The 19,571-nt window shown below is 38.3% G+C and overlaps 1 protein-coding gene and 1 long non-coding RNA gene across 2 annotated transcripts; both read right to left on the reverse strand.

Annotated features, from left to right (window-relative positions):
- Positions 1-797: 797 nt before the first annotated feature.
- Positions 798-6,831, reverse strand: LOC147495992 (uncharacterized). The gene is made up of 2 exons (XR_015200115.1): positions 6,698-6,831; positions 798-1,121 (listed from the first exon to the last, which is right to left on the reverse strand). It is a non-coding gene; the product is annotated as an uncharacterized LOC147495992 (long non-coding RNA).
- A 9,034-nt stretch (positions 6,832-15,865) lies between these two features.
- LOC147495993 (pyruvate dehydrogenase E1 alpha) lies at positions 15,866-19,282 on the reverse strand. Its single transcript, XM_086564771.1, has 3 exons — positions 18,825-19,282; positions 17,966-18,746; positions 15,866-16,257 (listed from the first exon to the last, which is right to left on the reverse strand). The coding sequence occupies exons 1-3, from the start codon at positions 19,272-19,274 to the stop codon at positions 15,980-15,982; spliced, it is 1,509 nt and encodes a 502-aa protein (XP_086420897.1). The 5' UTR covers positions 19,275-19,282; the 3' UTR covers positions 15,866-15,979.
- Positions 19,283-19,571: the final 289 nt, after the last annotated feature.

The raw sequence follows: 19,571 nt of genomic DNA on the forward strand, positions 1-19,571 counted from the left end.
TTTGGTGGAGTAACTCTCTCCTCTTCTTCCCGACTCGTGTTTTCCAGGAATCTTGAATCATTTGAATCAACCACAACAATGTTTGTTAAGTAATAAACGAAACATGCTCATAAAAACAAATAACTTGTTTGAGGAAAGTTTCATATCTTGTGGCTTTTCTTCTTCAGTTTCTTTCTCCAAAAATAACGTTGCATTACTTTGTTCTGTGTGTATCGTATTATGAATGGCTGTAGAGTGTAGAGTACTCTTTTTCGTCTTATCTTAATGAATATAGCATTTTAGTTCGGCCAAATAATTCTTATGGGCCTTTTGTTTTCGCGTTGCTTGCTTAGATTGCTTTTGTTATCAGCAAATGTGAATATAAACACACACTAACAGTAGATTCAAAACCTTAAGTACAGAGGCACCAGGCCACCACACTTGTGTAAAAAAGGATAATAATATAATTTCCGGTGACGGAAACAAGAAAAACTAGTAAATATATAAACAAAGGAAGATAGTAATTGTCAAAGTCATTGGTCCATCGCAGAAGTACATCTGGGATTATATCAACTTGCTAATAGCTGAGGCAAGGTTCTGAAGCAGGATAAATCTGTGGCTTGAAAGACTGAAAAGGGATCTCCAAATCCTACTAACAGCAATTAAACTGCCATAGGATACTAAGACACTATATAACCTGAGAACCAACACAAAAACATCGACAACTCCACCAGCGGTAATCACATAAGTTGTCAGCATCCACACTGAAAACAATGCTACTAATTACCACCACCTTGCCACACTAATAACAAAGTTCCAGAAACAGACACCAATGATGATGTTATATCTTTGTCAATTGTCATTGTCAGTCCACCACTTCACCTCACCCAAATGCAAAAGAAACAAGAAAGAGCTTCAGAATTGAGTTTGGATTTACTTTCGATCCATTTTTTTGTCTCTCAAGCATAAAAAAAAGAAAAAAAAAAAACGTGATGGGCTTGGGCTGGTGGGAGTAGCTGAAGCAACAATAGGTAGGCTCTACGCATCAGCCCCGCAACTTCCACCAGGATGTTGGTAACTCGATACTCAGTTGTCTCAACAGGCGCTACAGGGAATGAATTACACATTGTCATCGTATGACCCTGATGTTGGGGATTATACCAATACCAATCGGTTCCCCCACTACACAGATAACTTGTATGAACACACTTCAACTCCAGATAAATCTCAAATACCACAAACTACCTATACTAACATGCCTTTTCATTAAACAACTATTAACAACGGATAATAATGTAAGCAAGTAAAAGCAAACCCACAACACAAAGATTTTACCGTGGTTCGCCAATGATGCCTACTTCCACAAGAGCGGTTCTTAATAAAGTGGGAAAGAAGATTACAATCAATCTACACTTCTCTCACCTTACTAGATCACTCTTATCTCTTTACTGGGGGTTGTCTCTCGTAAAGGTTCTCTCTTTGTTTTAGTCGGATTCCAATCTTCCCGACTTGTTTGGTTCTTAGTCTTAGGTTTTTCAAAACCTTGATTTTGGTTTTTCTCCAAAACCAAATTCAGCGAATCTTGAAAGAAAAGGCCCACGAAATTAGACTCGGCCGAAAGCACGCTTCCCATGTGGAGCGCCGAAGTCGCGCTTAAGACACTGGAAGCCGAGCGGGTTGCCCCTATGGCGCGCTGGTCGCCTCTATTCTCTGGAACCGAGCCGAAGTCATCATCATCCGTGGTGGCGCCGCCTCGACATTTCCAACGCCGAATCGGCGGTTTCTCTCCGACTCTGTTTTCTCTTCTCATGTGAGAGGGATAACTCCAACAATCTCCCTCCGACGGACCTCCATGCAATTGCCAAATCATCAGAGGAGGTGTGCCGCCATTCCAATAATAGACAACAAACATCAAACTTACCTTTCGGTAAGACTTTGGTCATCATATCCGACCCGTTCTTGTCGGTATGGATCTTCTCGATACACAAATGCTTGTCTTCGAAAGTACTTCTCTAATCCAATGATAACGACGCGTGTATGTGCTTTGGATCTAGAATGAAAACTTCGGATTCTTGCTCAAGTGGATGGCGCCTCGACCATCACATTAACTACAAACTGTTTTTCGCTTTAGCCCTATTTCGTCGAAGAACCTCTTCATCCATAGCAACTCTTTGCAACACTCGGTGGTCGCAAATATACTCGCTTCAGAAGTGGAGAGGGCAACACACTTTTGCAACTTAGATTGCCAAGAAGCGCCCCCCCCAAAAGTAACCCGGATAACCGGAGGTGGACTTCATCGAGTCAACATCACCGCCATAATCCGCGATCGATGTAGCCTTCAAGTAAGGGCTTACTTCCACCAAAGCACAAACATGATTTGGAAGTGCCTTTGAGATATCTCAATATCCATTTAACACCTTCCCAATGTTCTTTACCGGATTTGTGTAAATCGCTTTACAACCCCAACGGCGAAAAGCAATATCCGGTCTAGTACACACCATGGCATATATCAAAGCGCCACTGCGGATGCATAAGGAATCTTTTTCCATCCGACTCGCTTTCATGCTCACCCCCTTAGGACACATCTCTTTGGTCATGAACCGCCACCAAGCGGATAACCGACGGGCAGCGCTTGATCCATGTTGAATCTCTTCAACACCTTTCTCAATGTAGCTTTCTTGAAAGCCACAACTTTCCACTCTTTTACATCACGAAGTGATCCGTGATCCCAAGTATCTTTTTTTGACCCAAATCCTTCATCTCAAAGGACTTACTCAAGTCTTTCTTCAGCTTGGATATCTTGTTGATGTTTGGGGCCAACTATCAACATATCATCCACATACAAAGAATAGCACAATGAAATCCCCATCCGAAATCTCCGAACAAACACACAATGATCGGAAGCGGACTTCTTGTATCCTTGCTTCGCCATAAAGGAATCAAACTTTATGTACCCAGCGTCTCGGTGCTTGCTTCAACCCATACAAGCTCTTTATCGGCTTTGCATACTAGGGTGCTCCTTGCCTTTGACCTCTCAAACCCCTCGGTTGGTCCATGTAGACATCTTCTTCAAGGTCTCCATGAAGAAAAGTCGTCTTAACATCTAGCCGCTTTCAACCTCTAGGTTCATACTTGCGGTCATACCCAATACCACCCGGATAGAAGTCATCTTTACTACAGAGAGAAAATCTCATCAAAGTCAATCCTTTTTTTTTGACCGAATCCCTTCACAACAAGGCGAGCTTTATGCCTTGGGTGAGGATTGTTCTCCCTCATGCTTGACTTTGTATATCCACTTATTCTTGAGAACTTTTCTCCCCGTGGGTTTCTCAACTAACTCATAAGTGTGATTCTTATGCAAAGAATCCATCTCGTCATGCATGGCCTTCAACCACTTTTCTTTGTCTGTACCTTCAAGTGCCTCTTGATAGTACATAGGTTCTCCACCATCCGATAGTAGCACGACGTATGTGGTGGATACCGGTTGAAGCTATTCTCCTCTGTCGGACCTCCTTGCCCCATCCGGCCGGTGCCTCGGTGAGGTTGCACTTCCGCTTGCTCGGTAGTGGTTCATGCATCTCATCCGCATCTTCTATACCAATAGGTTCTATCCCATCATGAGCAATAGAATTCTCATCATGAGCTTCAAACTCATGGTTCTCTCAGATTCTCAATGCCTTACGACGTTCCACGGTAGGGAACTCGGGGTTCAATCAACAAGATCATTGGTGAAAGCCCCGTAGCTTCTCACCCTCCTCAAAGTCCGCTATGGTTTGGTCTTGTAAGAACACAACATCTCGACCCGGATTACCTTCTTGTTAATCGGATCATAGAGTTTGTAACCAAACTTTTCATCTCCATAACCCGAGAAAAATGCATCGCTTGGCTTTTGTCATCAAGCTTGGATCTCTCATCCTTCGGAATATGCACAAATGCCCTGCACCCAAATACCCTCAAGTATCCATAATCAACATCTCTGCCTGACCATACTCTCTCTGGATAATCACTATTCAGAGGCTTTGCCGGCGACAGGTTGATCACATGCACTACCAGATGCGCATTGCTTCTACCCAGTAGCTTCTAGGTAGCTTAGAGTGAGATAGCATGCATCTCATCCTCTCTACAATGGTACGGTTCATTCTCTCTGCTATTCCATTCTGTTGCGGTGTCTTGGGAACGGTCCGCATGATTTAATCCCATGACTCGCAATACTCTTCAAATGGCCCAATGTACTCACCCCCATTATCCGGCGAATACACTTCAACAACTTCTCTCTCTCTTTCCACCATCTTGTGGAATTTCTCAAACACGCCAAGTACTTCATCCTTGGTCCCGGACTATAGGCCCATATCTTTCTTGACGATCATCAATGAATGTCAAGAAGTACGGCTCCCGGTGGGACTTTACTCTCATAGGACCACATAAGTCCGGTGCACTAGTTCGAGGGCGTTGTCCTTTTCGTGAGACGGGAATCTTTGGAAAGGCACCGTGTTGCTTTTCCTACCAAACAATGAGTACACGTGATTTAAATGTGTACCTTTAATGTCCGGCACGCCTTTTGCTTAGCAAGAACTTCCATCCTTTTTATGCCCATGTGACACGGTCTAGGTGCGGTGCCATTCGGATGAAGCTTCTTCTTCGCCAAGATTCGCTTACGCTTTACACAAACTAGCCCGTGTTTTGTAAAGAGAGCAAGTTTTCTTTCCTCCTGGCCGCTACAATGGAACCTCTCGCTTTCGGTTTTCATACCCCGTTACCAAACGAAGTTTACAAAGCCATCGTCATCTAATTTCCGGCCGAAATTAGGCTTAACCGTATGTCGGGGACATGTCTTACATCCTGAGTGTCAAGGTGTAGCCGACATTGGGTTTCTACATGAACATCTCCAATGCCTATAATCTTGAGACTCCATCGTTACCCATCCTTACTTCACCATATTCACCCACCGTAGGTAGTGAAGAATCCCCGCGATTGTGGCGTGATAGGATGCTCCTGTATCTATCACCCACTCAGATATCGACATGAGGTACTAAGACAAAGACACACCACAATCGACACAATTCCCACTCAGGTCGCCGACTAGTGCGGTAGTATCTCACCTGTGTTTTTCGTTCCTCTACACCATGTCTTCATGTACACGGTTATTCTTCTCATCCCTCTTTGTTCGCGACTCATATCTGAAGTGGTCTTTGGTGGCACAATAGTAACATTGCCTCTCCGCCTTTAGAGTTCTAGCTTCACCCCTAGATTTTACTTACGTCATCACCTCTAGAGCGAGATGGTTTTCTCGCTCGACCTCTCCCCCGTTTCTCGTGAAAAGGATCTCTCGAGAGAGAGAGCTGCTTTCCTTCCTCTTCTAGTCTCCTCATTCAACAAAGACGTGGTAGCCATCTCCATGGTAACAATTCCATCCTTGGCTCGCTCCATAGAGAAACCGCTAATGTCTCCCAACTTTCGGGTAGAGAGCCTAATAGAAACAAAGCCTCAACTTCGTCTCCCAAATTGATCTTCATCAAATGCATCTGATTGATGATATTCTGTACTTCATTAAGATGCTCAGACATTGAAGAACCTTCTTGGTACTTCGTGTCTGCAAACTTCTTAACGACTAGCACTTTGTTTCCACCCGACTTCCTCTCATAAAGGTCTTCGAGTTTCTTCCATAGACTCAAGGCTGTAGTCTCTTGGGCCACATGGTGAAAGACACTGTCGTCAATCCACTGTCGAATGTATCCAATCGCTTCGTCAAGCTTTTTCCACTCAAATTTCATCGGGCCTTTTCTCGGTTTTACTCCCCTCATTCTCAATGGGAAGTGCCAAGTCCTTGCAGTATAGCAAGTCTTCCATCTTGGCTTTCCAGATGGTGTAGTTCTTCCTATTCAGACTCATCATACGAGTGTTCACGGAATGGTCCATCTCTACAAGTTATTTAACCTCAAATCTTCTCTCAGGAATTTCGTCAAACACCTTCTGACCAAGATTCGGATAACACCCTAGGCTATTCTAACCAAGGCTCTGATACCACTTGTTGGGGATTATACCAATACCAATCGGTTCCCCCACTACACAGATAACTTGTATGAACACACTTCAACTCGGATAAATCTCAAATACCACAAACTACCTATACTAACATGCCCAACTCGCTAAACAACTATTAACAAACGGATAATAATGTAAAAGCGGTAAAAGCAAACCACAACACAAAGATTTACCGTGGTTCGCCAATGATGCCTACTTCCACAAGAGCCGGTTCTTAATAAAGTGGGAAGGAAGATTACAATCTCTCCTACAGTCTCACCTTACTAGATTACTCTTATCTCTTTACGTGGTTGTCTCTCCGTAAAGGTTCTCTCTTTGTTTTAGTCTAGATTCCAATCTTTTTCGACTTGTTTGGTTCTTAGTCTTAGGTTTTTCAAAACCTTGATTTTGCTTTTTTTTTCTCCAAAACCAAATTCGCTGGAATCTTGTAAAGAAAAAGCCCACGAAATTAGACTGAGCCTGGAAGCGCCTTATGTGAACGCTGAAGTCGCCGCTTAAGACACCGGAAGCCGAAGCGCTGGTCGCCCCTCTATGGCGCTGGGTCGCCCTATTCTATCGGAACCCCGGAATGAGTCGCGCCCTTATCGGCCTTGGTATCTCGACATTTCCAACGCCGAATTCGCCCGTTTCTCTCCAGCTCTGTTTTCTCTCCTCATGTGAGGGATAACTCCAACACCCGATGCCAATACTTTCGAAGTTTTAACCTTGTCATATCATCACGACCACTAAATGCAGTATTGTATCTGCACTTTTGTCATTTAAGAGAATAAGAGGAAGAAGACTTGGATGATCCAAGAAACACAATAACAAATAACCATCCATAATCCATACCAAAACTCAATATCAAACTAACCATCCATAATACATACCAAACTCTGCCAAATATAAACGTTAAACCTCCGCCAACCGGATTCCAATTAATGGTATATAAACAATAAATTCACACTAGACAATAACTACACATCAACTAATTGTGTAAAACACTTAACAATTTATTCGTGCCAAATTCAACTACACAAGTCCACATCAAAATCAATTATAACAAGACAAGTTTCTTACAGAAATGTTGAAACAATATGAAAAATTACCAGATTACCCTTTGTTGAAAATCCGAGTCATTACAATTTAGAACAATTCATATTTTTTTCTCGAACAGATATCGAAATATATTTTTCCTCATAATGTATTACAAAACATATAAATCCATACTTTATCTTATAATATGTACTATATTAGAACGGTTAACTCAAATAAATAAAAATGAAGTTGTTACCTTATACTGGTGGTGGATTTTCTAAAGCAAACCTAGGAAGAGGTTGATTTCCTAAAATTTATTCAAGAGTGATTGTTTCAGGAGTGCACCTATATATTTCATGAAACCTTAGCATGAGTTTTACAAAGACTCAAATAGTTTTGCATAAAGTCATTAAGACTATTAACAAACCTAAACTTATCCTAATCCAGCATAAAACTTTTAAAAGTCTCTTATACTTCTATTCATCTAAAACAAAAACCCATGTTTCAAACTCTATCAAAACAATGATGCTTGCATTTTCGATCCATTGGTACCATTCTTCACAATGGATTTTAACAGCCACTCACAGTTAAAATCATGATTTTGCCCCACAAAGTTACATTTTCCATGTGATAGATTGAAAGGTGAATGATGAGGGAGAATAATCATAACAGAATCTGGAAAAGAGGGTTAAAAGCAAAAAATGTTTTAATCGATGAACAGTATTTTGGTGAGTATTCCCGCCTATCAGGCGAGGTAACCCGGGTTCGATCCCCGGCAACAGTGCCATTTGATAAACACGATTTTCTAATGAAAACAAGTATTTTGGAATATTTTAAAACTAAAAAAGTAATATACCAAAGATTTATAACAATTCATATTTTTCTCCAATAAAGATTGAAATATACTTTCCCTCATAATGTATTACAAAACATATAAATCCCTATTTTATCTCATAATATGTACTATATTAGAACGGTTAACTCAAATAAGTAAAAATGAAGTTGTTACTTTTTGTTGGTGGTGGATCATCTAAAGCAAAAACTCATGCTTCAAACCCTATCAAAACAATAATGCCTGCATTTTGATCCATTGGTATCATTCTTCCCAATGGAACCGAAAATATATGATAGAGGTGAGTGCAAACAGACCACTCACAGTTAAACTCATCTTTTACCCCCACAAAACTACATTTTCCATGTGATAGATCGAAAAATGAATGATGAGGGAGATGAACCATAACATAATCTGGAAAATAGGGTTGAAAGCAAAAAATGTTTTAATCGATGAACAATATTTTGGTGAGTATTCCCGCCTATCACGCAGAGTGACCCGGGTTCGATCCCCGGCAGCAGCGCCATTTGATAAACATGATTTTCTAACGAAAAACAAGTCTTTTGAAATATTTTAAAACTAAAAATATAATATATCAAAGATTTATAACAATTCCTATTTTTTTCTCTAACAGAGAATGAAATATACTGTTCCTAATAATATGTTACAAAACATATAAATTACTACTTTATTTTGATGTAGACTTTTTATTTATTTTGATAGAAAAGTCGTGGATGGACTCCTTAAACTCTTAGTCTTTGGGCCATCAAAGAAGCGTTATTTTCTTATTCTCAACCAACCACTTCGAAGCTTCTAAGAATTTCCAATTATTCGATCAAAAAGAGATTGTTAAAGTGCTTCTTGGAAGGTATAAATGCCATGAGATTAAAGTTTGTGCTCTTCTCAAACAAATTTCTGAGGGTTGTATAGATAAACCAAGACCTTGGTTTTTTAAGAGAAGGGAGTGGGAGGCTTGGAAGGCCATTGAAACAATGAGTAAGATGAGAATAGTCGTTTCAATTTTCTCATGTACTTTTCAAAACGATTGTCAAGTGCTACGACTTCAAGAGCCACAACTACAACTACAATAAGAATAAAGTATATAGAATTGGAATTATGAAACGAATTTGGAAATCCCTACAATCCCTATTATCAAATCTGTAGTATCCAAGTATTCAACAGAGATCAAATATAAATAAGTAAAAAATGAAATTGTTACCTTGTTAAACTCATGATTTTGCCCCACAAAGCTACATTTTCCATATGATAGATCGAAAGGTGAATGATGAAGGGAGATGAACCATAACAAAATCTGGAAAAGAGGGTTGAAAGCAAAAAGTGTTTTAATCAATGAAAAGTATTTTGGTGAGTATTTCCGCCTATCACGTGAGGTGACCCGAGTTTGATCTCCGGCAGCGGCGTCATTTGATAAATACGATTTTGTAATGAAAACAAGTCTTTTTGAATATTTTAAACTAAAAATGTAATCTACCAAAGATTTATAACAATTTCTATTTTTTCTCCAATAGTGATCGAAATATATATACTTTTCCTCATAATGTGTTACAAAACATATAAATCCCTAATTTATCTCATAATATGTACTATATTAAAACGGTTAACTCAAATAAGTAAAAATGAAGTTATTACCTTTTTATGTCGATTTTTTTTTTTTTCAGGTTTGTTAGATTCTTTTATTCTTTTTTGTGGTATTGTTATTTATGTGAGTTGGAGATTTTTTTTCGAAACGCGATTTGGTGGTGTATTATTTTTATGCTCCTACTTGCTATTGTTCATAATATTGTTCATGACACTATTTACCAAAGTTATTATTAACCGAGTTGTTAAGTTATTTACCGCAATCTAGTGAGATTATCGTTTGTTCTATTCCTTTGGTTTTGTTGGTGAGCTCTCAATCTCTTGGCTGACTTGATTTGTTTTTGGCTGAGAGATATGGGTCAAAGTTTCTCCTACTCTCAACTTGTACGATTTGGTAGGACTCCCTGATGATTATTGGTTGGTTGATAAGCATTTTCGTTTATAAGGGTTTGCTCACTTTTATGGTTCAGCTTGTAAGGGTTTAACTCCTTTTTATGTCGTGGTGTTAAGTTCTCTGGTGTTTCATAGGTTTTTTTTAGCCCTCTTATTGAGGAGCATATCATATGTTGTTGTCATTGTCAGTTCAGCTTAATTTTCAGGATTTGATTCTTTTTTTATGTCGCAGTGGTGCCGAGTATTATGATGTTTCATAGACTTTTACTATCTCTTATATTGAACCCATTATTTTTTATATATGGTGCCATTATATGTTGTGACAAGATGCTTATAGAGAATTATTTCGTTATATGTCTTTGAATTTGAGGGGAAGTATTGGAAGTATTTGCTTCTGCATTATATATCAAGTGATGTTGGAAGTTTTGGTATAAGGTGCTCAAAGCATCATCAACGTGTTTCTATATTTTTTTGTGACACCTCAGTGTTTTTAGTCCATCAAAATTTCTAAAAACAAGTCAAGCACCAACGCCGTTTGGACAAAATTTGGGGTTTTTATTTTAGATGGGAATAGTTGTCCCGTTCCAAATTAAATTTGTTTTAAACGGCAAAAGTTGTCCCGTCCCTGTTGAAACAATTTTTTTTTAAAACACGCGCATTCTCAAGCTTCCAATACCATTTCCCCATAGGAACAGGCGAGATAAACTCAAGCCCCTTCCCTTCAATCACCAAATCAATATTCGTTTTTCAACCAAATTTCTTTCTGTTTTTTGCAATGGATCAACATCGTTGAGCTGGACGTAAGAAGAGTATTTTGCGTGGGTCGGGGAGTTCAAATCCTCGGGAAAACGAGGGTGAACTTCGTACCGAAAATGATTTCAATTTTTAACGGAGATTGAATATTGTTGATCATCCGACGTTGGCTCCCGATCCAAACAAGCATATTTTGTGTTTATATAACACCGACGTAAGTATGAGTTTATGAACGTTGTTCAATTGATTTTTATTTAAAATCGTGTTTAGAATTTATTGTATATTAACTGTTTGATTAAATGCCTCAACGTGTAGAAAATGAGTTCGATGAAATGGAGATGCGCAATGCCGAGCATTAAAGACTTTTGAAGTCACCTAGTGGAAAGAAGGGACGATATGGCGCACGTAAGAGCTCAAATTTTGGGAACACCTTTAGGTCCACTGATATCGTGTACGAACATTCGGACTGATCGTTCACTGATATTTGCATTGGTGGAACGATGGTGGCACACCACGCACACTTTTCACCTTCCATGTGGTGAGATTGGTATCACACCACTTGACTTTACAATGCTGACGGGTTTAAGTGTGGGAGAGAAGAAGCCAATTTTGTTTGATTCAAGTATCGAAGATGATTTTGAAAGATTGAGAACTCTACTGCCTTCGTTGTTTGATTTTGAAGGCAGACTTGTTCCATAGAATATGGATGGCAGATACATTTTGAACCTTCCCATCAGAGAAATATTCATGCACCGATTAGATTATGAATATTGTTTAGAACATGAAGTTAACGCCTTATACTTGGACCTAAACTCTGTGGAAGAGGATGAGGTTATATTTTTTGGGCCAAGTGGGTTTTACAACAGGAAATTTGGGATTCGGGCTGGTTGGTTAGCGTCTTTGGTAGACCTTGATAACTTGGATGATTTTGACTGGGGAGGTGCTTTCATGGCACATCTATATACAGGGCTTGATTTGTTTGTACAAACAAATGAAATGGGGAAGCAATACAACGGAATTACTTGGATACTACATGTAATTCAATAAGATTTAACTTTTAAGATATAAGTTTTTATTTTGTTAGTTAAATATTATATAATTTAAATTAGATACACTTTCATTTGATTATTTCAATACTGGTGGTATGGGTATTTGGCTTGCTTAAACCCTATACTGAAAGAGGATTGGGATAAGGACTTATGGCCTCGCCCATAGGGATGGGGCTGAGACGGTCATGCTAGATTAAGGGATGAGGTCCATAATGATCTTCAAGCTGCTAGGATCCAAATAGAGACGAAAAGTGTGAGATATATTGTTTGGAGTCCGTGGCAAGGTTCTCAATTTGAAAATATGCATATCTATCATCATAGTATTCTAATGTCGTTAAAAAGATTCATATTGCAATCCCCTGATATACATGCTTGGTTCCTTGGAGATAGGGTGACTATGCAGATCTAGACCATTGGATATAGATATATTCCTTCTCCCCCACCCACAGATATACGTACTATGGATATATCAGAGAATTTGATTGAACGGTATCGCGTTGAGAGTGCCTGGCCGAGTTTTACTAATTATGTTGATGTGAACTCCACTCTTGATTATGACACTTATTGACGGAAAGTTTCTAGGGGAAGCCTATCTGGGGGTCCACTTTATAGAGGTACAAACATGGATGTCGCAACTAGTCAGAGTTTTAGACGAGATGTCGAATTCCCAGAACCTACAAGTTCCACAAGAACATTTGGAGTCTATCATGGTTATACACCCCCACCTAGTGATCCATACGACCCATGCTGGTCATACCGCATTGTTAGTTCTCAGGGAATGGAGAGCACATTTCACTTGGAGCTTTCGGTGCTTGTACCTGACTTACAATAGTTTAATGAGGTATATTTATATTTCATTATGTTAAGTTAAACACACTATGTATATTTAACTTAGATACGATATTGACACAATGCAGGAAACAGTGCGTGCTCGATTATCAGATGAAATGCAAATCAACCAGGGGCTTCGAGCTAGTTTAATTGAGCACACTCAACAGTATTATGGCTATTTAGACGAAGAACAAACGCAAAGAGCAAACGCTGAGCATATGATTGTTGAGATGACAAACGAATTGGTAGCCTTGGTAATTTTATTATATGTTTTACATTTTCATTTTTTTTTTTATATATCAAATTTTAGATTTTAATTGCATTTGTTGATGTTTCAGAGAATAGCTACTGATATCATGCAGCAAAACAGTGCTCCTAATAAGATAGGGCGAAAACGGAGAGGGAGTGGCCAGAGCAGTGCTCCATAGTGCTATATTGCACTATTTTGTAATAATTTAGTGATGTCATTGTTGTTGTTGTTGGTTGTTGTTGTTTTTTAGGGTTTGAACAGGTTTTTTAGAATTTTAACAGGTTAGGTATATGAATTATGTTGATTAAACAAAGGAGGCTATGTCTAATTTTTTTATGCATTAAATTAATTATTACATTACGTTAATTTAAAGTCAAAATATTTGGGGGCTAGTGAATATATTCATTGCGTTAAGTATTACATTGTTTTAATTATTGATGAAGGTATTGATGAATGGAAAGATACATTGGTAGGGTATTTCTTAGATAAGAGAATGAGATTCCCTTTTTGTTTTGAAATTACGGAAACAAAGGATTTGGAATCTATACACTTGTTTTTTGTTTTTATGATTGAAGACAAATGGTGTTGGAAATCTTCATTGGGAACAATGTAGTTAGGTCTTGGTCTAATAATTGAATGGGTCAAAGGAACAATACTAACACCATTGCATAATATGGGCAAAAATCTTCAAAGTCCCAAAAGAATTAATGGACTAAGAATGGGCTCTCATATTTGGGTTTGATTGGTGAGCCACTCTGTATGGACGACTTAACATCGGAGAAAAAAAGATCGACTTTTCTAAGGTTCGTAGAACCATTCCCCTGCTTTTGATTTTCCCAAATTAAAACTCAAACTCGAGGGGTAAATATGTGTACTGGATGTGGAGCACCCTTGAAGCCACCTCTTGCACCATTTGTTGTCGGTTTGGGCATCAACAACCAAATGCCCCGCTTCCCCACCTCAGTCCGGGTCCCTAGGCCAAGAAATTTAGGAATTAAGAAAGGGCATTTCAGCTACGTTAGGAATTTTCATTTCTGAAATATCTAATGCCGGGCCGCTTTGATTCGCAATTCTCTTGGTGTAGCCGCTGCTATAGTTCAATTCGACATGTCTCGATGTTGTTCAAATATTGTCAATACTGAATTTGCAAGACCTAATCTTTACAAGTGGTATCCTCTCGAAGTTCATCGCGGAATTACATGGAGTCACAACTGGTCAAGCATCAGCCCCATGATGAGGGGCCTTCTTTAGCCAACTCCGACACTCCATGTTAGGAGCTCGAGAGACTTGGTAGTGAGAGAGCATAGTATACCTACCGTATTGGACCTACCAATACAAAGGCACCGAAAGAAAAGTTACTCCTCTTAGCCAACTCCCAAATAGTAGAGAAATAAACATGTATGAAGGGTTAGTTGTTGGAAATGAGGATGTAGAAGGCGATCTCTCGAGAGAGTGAATGAGTTGTTTGGGGATACGATATAAGGGCTCCAACGGTTGCATTGCCTAAAGCACATCAAAGTAGTGTCTTCGAGAATCCATGGACTCTTGTGAAGCCAAAAAGAAGCAAAAGGATCCAAGAGCGTTCTTCAGGAGAAATAGAGCCTACACTTGCAATGATGAAGAAGGTTAAGTCGTTAACCAAAAACAAAAAGATGAGACATCTTGAGGACTACACAAAAGAGTTTTGGGATGACACTATGGGACTTACTTATGTGTATTGTGCTTGCGAAGGTTTCTTTTGTAATTATGAGAAAGCGCAGATCTTAGGAAAGATCATCCTAAGATTGTAAAGGAAATCATGACTAGGAAGTAGGATTCCTAGCTCTACTTTCTTAGAGTTCGATTGTAGCATGTCTAGTGATCTCAAGTATGTTAGGCTTATAGTATGTCGTTTTGCGTCTTTGTGTGCCTCCTTTTAATGATCTAACTCTTAGGGAGGCTTGTAAGGTTACCCTTTTGCAATATAAACCGGTGGGGGTCTGCCTTAACCCCATAACTTTTTCAAAAAAAAAAAATTATTACAACAAGTTTAGAATCTATACATGTTTTTTGTTATGTAGACAAAGAAATTCTCATATGAACAATCAAGCCCATGTGAACGTGACTAATAAGCCCATGGGCCTCCAAGCCAAAACTGCATTGCATAATAAGGGAAAAATACACTAAAACAAAGGGATCAATTTATACGTTATACGTTGGCATTATTCCCAAGGGGGATCAATTTATATCCGTTGGCATTTATTCCCAACGGATATATTTCTATCCGTTGGGCCTTTGCCTATATATTCAAAGTCATTTTCATTTCTAATCTTTTCAACTTCAACTTAAAATCAAAATTGTCCACATTTTACACCTAAGATTTGTCGATTGGTATAAGAAAGTTGGTCATACTTCACGTCCATACATTAACAAAACAAAACCCGAACAATTTTATGATGATAAGTCAAAAATGATGATGGAACATTGGAAGACAAACTTAATGTGATGTTGATGATTGTCCCTCAAATATCAACATCTATCATTCAAAAAATTTACAATATGTCATTTTTAATTAGATTTCTGTCCTAGGTGTGGCTTGTGCAATCAATACAATCCTTTAATGTGTGGTGAAAAAACAAGTCGTACCTCTTAGAATTTAAGTGTAGGATATGTAATATTTGTACGTTGTTTAATTCTGTAGTGTATTATCTTTAATTGTTTTGTATTTTTAATTCCGTAGAATTTTATAAAATGTTTTGTATTTTTATTTTAAATTAAGTTGTAATATTTTGTAATGTTTTTCATTTCTAGTTGAGTTGATTTGTTTTTAATTTCAACTTATAAACAAACACATTTTTTCAAGAAAATATACTTTCATTAAAACAAAATACAATTTTATTTAAACAAAAACATACACGTAAATAATAAAAACAGATTACAACATAAAACTTAAATAAATTAGTACGCTAAAACATAATCTAATACCACTCAAGTACATGTACAAGAATATGTATTGAATAGTAGATAAACTAATAGTAGATAAATTGCTGTGGGAATGAATTGAAAATATGTATTTATCCTAAACGTTGGGGAAAAACAAATAAGCTAAAGAGACAGAAAACAAATTACAAACCAAACTGCTCAAGTAGAAAATCTAATTTATAACGCATTATGAGCTTAGATAATTGTGTCATGCTAACCCTGAATTTAAAAGCTTTAGGTAGATAGATAAATTAAGTGTTGACCATGACAGTATTAAACTTGTGCAGTGCCTTCTGTGAACTTGGGATCCTCGCATCTGTACTTGCCATCAGGACCAATTCCAAAACCTTTTGGGTCTGCAAAGACATTCTCTAATAGCTGGCTTCGGGGTGGTAAAGGGCTGGCTTCGGCAAATTCCACAGCTTCCTCAATTAATTCATCAATCTTCTTGTCTATGGTCTTCAAGTCGGCTTCAGTGGCCAAATTGTTCTCGAATATATATTTCTTTAAGGCCGCAATGGGGCATCTTGTATTGTAGTGATTCTTCTCACCTGAACATTCAGAAATTTGAAATTGAGAATTTGTTAAAAACAAAATATTATAAAGACTTTGAACAAGAAAATCAAGCACGCTCCATATGTATTCTAGCCAAACCACAATGATAAGTAATGTTACTCAATAGCAAAACAAGAATCAGAAGGCAAGGTTAAAACAGAAGATAAACATGTCTACTGAAGATTTGAACAACATTTACAAAGTAGCAGAGACTGGGCCAGGAAGCTGAGCTTAGAGGGGCAATAAATTTTGAGGGGCGAAACATTACAGTTTTAAGGAATTCTTATACTAATAGTAATATAACATAGTAGTTGGGGGGGACATGATACTGAAAGAACACATGCGGGTAACCATCTTCATGCAATACGTCCACAAAAGACTCCCAAGCACTAGCAACACACTACTCAATCTCCCTTCAAACATTAAGGTACTAAGTAATCAAAATCAAAGACTAAGCTCGAGTTTGGTTCATATTTGAGTAGAAGGATCCAGATCCCATGGATAACTACAGAAAGAAATAAAGAACAAGAGGGAACCATCTGTTTATAGCATCAATTCTCTTTTCTTCTGATTCAGAAAGGAAAGAAAATTCCCTTCGTTTAGATGAAAAGTTGTTTTTCCTATATGGCTAAAAGAAGTTGCATTTTTGTGTCAACAGCACAAACAAAAAATGATTCCATGAATTAAACACAGCCTACTAGCAATTCCTACTCCACCAATATTAATAAGGACACCATCTCTAACTGCATTTCTACAAAAGCAACATCCACCTATTTTGCTTCCTTGTGGTCTAAATCAAATCTCCAAGCTTTTTATCTTGAGCAATATGGCGGATATTTTTCAAAATCTCATCTAGTAATACTACCTCAATTGTGAGTTAACATACATCCTTTTAACTAACACATAACCATCTACTCCCATTTGTTCATACATAATGCAATTTCCTAGTTACTCTTTTTTCCGTAAAATCTATCAAATAACGCAGTAGGAAAAAAATGAACGCCTTGAGGATTCCCATTGTGAGGATGAAAAAGGCTCTGTGCATCGTTTGCTATCTGGTACTAGTAAGTTTAGTGTACAGAAGGGCTTCGCATAACATCAGAAAGTAGGGGAAGGGGGGGTATCATTCACTTGTTTGAACTATTTAAGGGCTTCTACCTAGCCTACTTATCCTCTCACTTCCACTACAACAAGCCAACAGATATAAATATATTAGTAACACGCATTCGAAGCAGACAATTTGTCTTTGAAGAAAAATACTATAATCTTAGTTCGATCCTATCCAAATCGTTTCGTTGGGTCTTTGAAACTGAAGGGAAAGACTAAATAGAGGCACAACAGCAGGCTTCTATAGAAAATGCATAAATTATCCTTGAGAGTATATCAGGCTTCTAATCAAAATTCTTCCTCACACGAAGAATCAGATGCAAACTAGGGATGACCTGTTGGATTGTAAATATAACCCAAAGTTCCACCATTTCACAAGGCAAAGTGACCCCCTCCCCCATCCCCTAGTTGACAAGCCACACTATTTTCATTTACAATGAATCCAAAATTTAATTAACTTGGTGCAAACCTGTAATGTACCTTAGCTTAAAATATTTACTCGGAGAAGCAAAAACCACATAATCAGACACTGTTTGAAAATAGATGGACTAAAACCGTATATAACAGCAACAACAAAATTGAAATGCAATTGCTTACCAGCATCACGAAGCTCATCGGGATCGGCCAATGAATGTCCCCTAAACCTGTAGGTCTCGCATTCAATCAAACTAGGCCCTTCCCCTCTTCTAGCCCTTCCAATTGCCTCCTTTGCTACTTCTCTCACTTTCAAAACATCCATTCCATCAACATGGACACCCGGCATTCCGAAAGCTGGTCCCTTCTTGTAAATTTCGGGATCCGAAGTTGCCCTCAAATGCGACATTCCAATTGCCCACAAATTATTCTCCACAACAAACACAATAGGCAACTTCCACAACTGTGCCATATTCAAACACTCAAAGAACTGCCCATTGTTACAGGTCCCATCACCAAAAAACGCCAATGTAACGTGATCACAATCGGCCTCTTTCAAAACCTCCCTCTTATACTTAGAGGTGAATGCAGCACCAGTAGCAACAGGAATGCCTTCACCAATGAAAGCAAACCCACCAAGCACATTATGCTCTTTGGAGAACATATGCATGGATCCACCCTGACCTCTACAACACCCAGTCTTCTTCCCAAAAAGCTCACTCATAACAGCACTCGCAGGTACCCCTTTACTCAAAGCATGAACATGATCACGATAAGTACTAACAACAGAATCCTCCTGCTTCAAAAGCTTAATAAAACCAGTTGAAACAGCTTCCTGCCCATTATAAAGATGGACAAAACCAAACATTTTCCCTCTGTAATACATCTGTGCACACATGTCCTCAAATGTTCTCCCTAATACCATATCCTCATAAAGCACCAAGCCTTCTTCTTTAGTAATCAACTACACATAACAACATCATATTATTACAAATTGATATCAAAATAACAAGATCTAACAAAGGGGGCGTTAAAAATTTACCAAATTTGACGCAGGGCCAGTTGTTTTAACCTTCTTTTCCTTAACAACATCAGAAACAGCTACAACAGATGATCTCCGAAGAAAATTTGAAGAGTTGGTTGATGAATTGAAGCGAAATTTGTGAGTAGAACCAATAAAAGAAGATGGCTTTTGATTAATTGGATGAAAAAGAGGCTTTTCTTGAGATCTTGAAGTGGGAAAAGAAAGGGGTTGGATTGTTCTAATAGCTGAAAATGAAGAAGCCATTGTGATGAGTGTGTGTGTATAGAAATAGAGAGAATTAGGAGAAGAGAAAAAAAGGAATGGGGAGAAGATATAGGGAAAAAGAGGACGGAGAAAACAAGGAGAGGGAGTGTGGGAGTGACCGTCAAGAAAATTTATTTTTTTTTTTTTTTTTTTTTGATGGATGAAAGGTGGGAAGAGAAAACCAACCAACTGTTTTCTCAGCATGTGACTTGCACGTGTGTGTTTATCTGTTTTTAGACTTTTAGATAACATCCAAGTCATCATGGTCTTCAATCTTCATTATAGTTGGAGGTCCACAAGCACACAATGTTAGCTACATTTTATTTTCCACCACATTGTTTACATTCACAATATGATGAAAATATGGCTTATTAGTATACTGCATTGTAGTGGGGCGTGAGCAGAGAAGGAGTAGAGAAGAGAATAGTGGGCGGGGAGAGGTCGGTTATTGTTTACGTGATTCACAATATGATAAAAATATGGCTTACTAGTATACTGCAT

Source organism: Coptis chinensis, chromosome 6 (assembly GCF_015680905.1).
Source record: "Coptis chinensis isolate HL-2020 chromosome 6, ASM1568090v1, whole genome shotgun sequence".
Lineage (NCBI taxonomy): Eukaryota > Viridiplantae > Streptophyta > Magnoliopsida > Ranunculales > Ranunculaceae > Coptis > Coptis chinensis.

Bases quoted from the DNA above. Each gene is read 5' to 3' on its own strand.
- LOC147495993 (XM_086564771.1), bottom strand. From the start codon at position 19,274: ATGCTGAGAAAACAGTTGGTTGGTTTTCTCTTCCCACCTTTCATCCAT. The intron at 18,747-18,824 runs GTAAATTTTTAA...TGTTATGTGTAG, and splicing joins CTGGCCCTGCGTCAAATTTG to TTGATTACTAAAGAAGAAGG. The intron at 16,258-17,965 runs GTAAGCAATTGC...CTGAATGTTCAG, and splicing joins CGATGAGCTTCGTGATGCTG to GTGAGAAGAATCACTACAAT.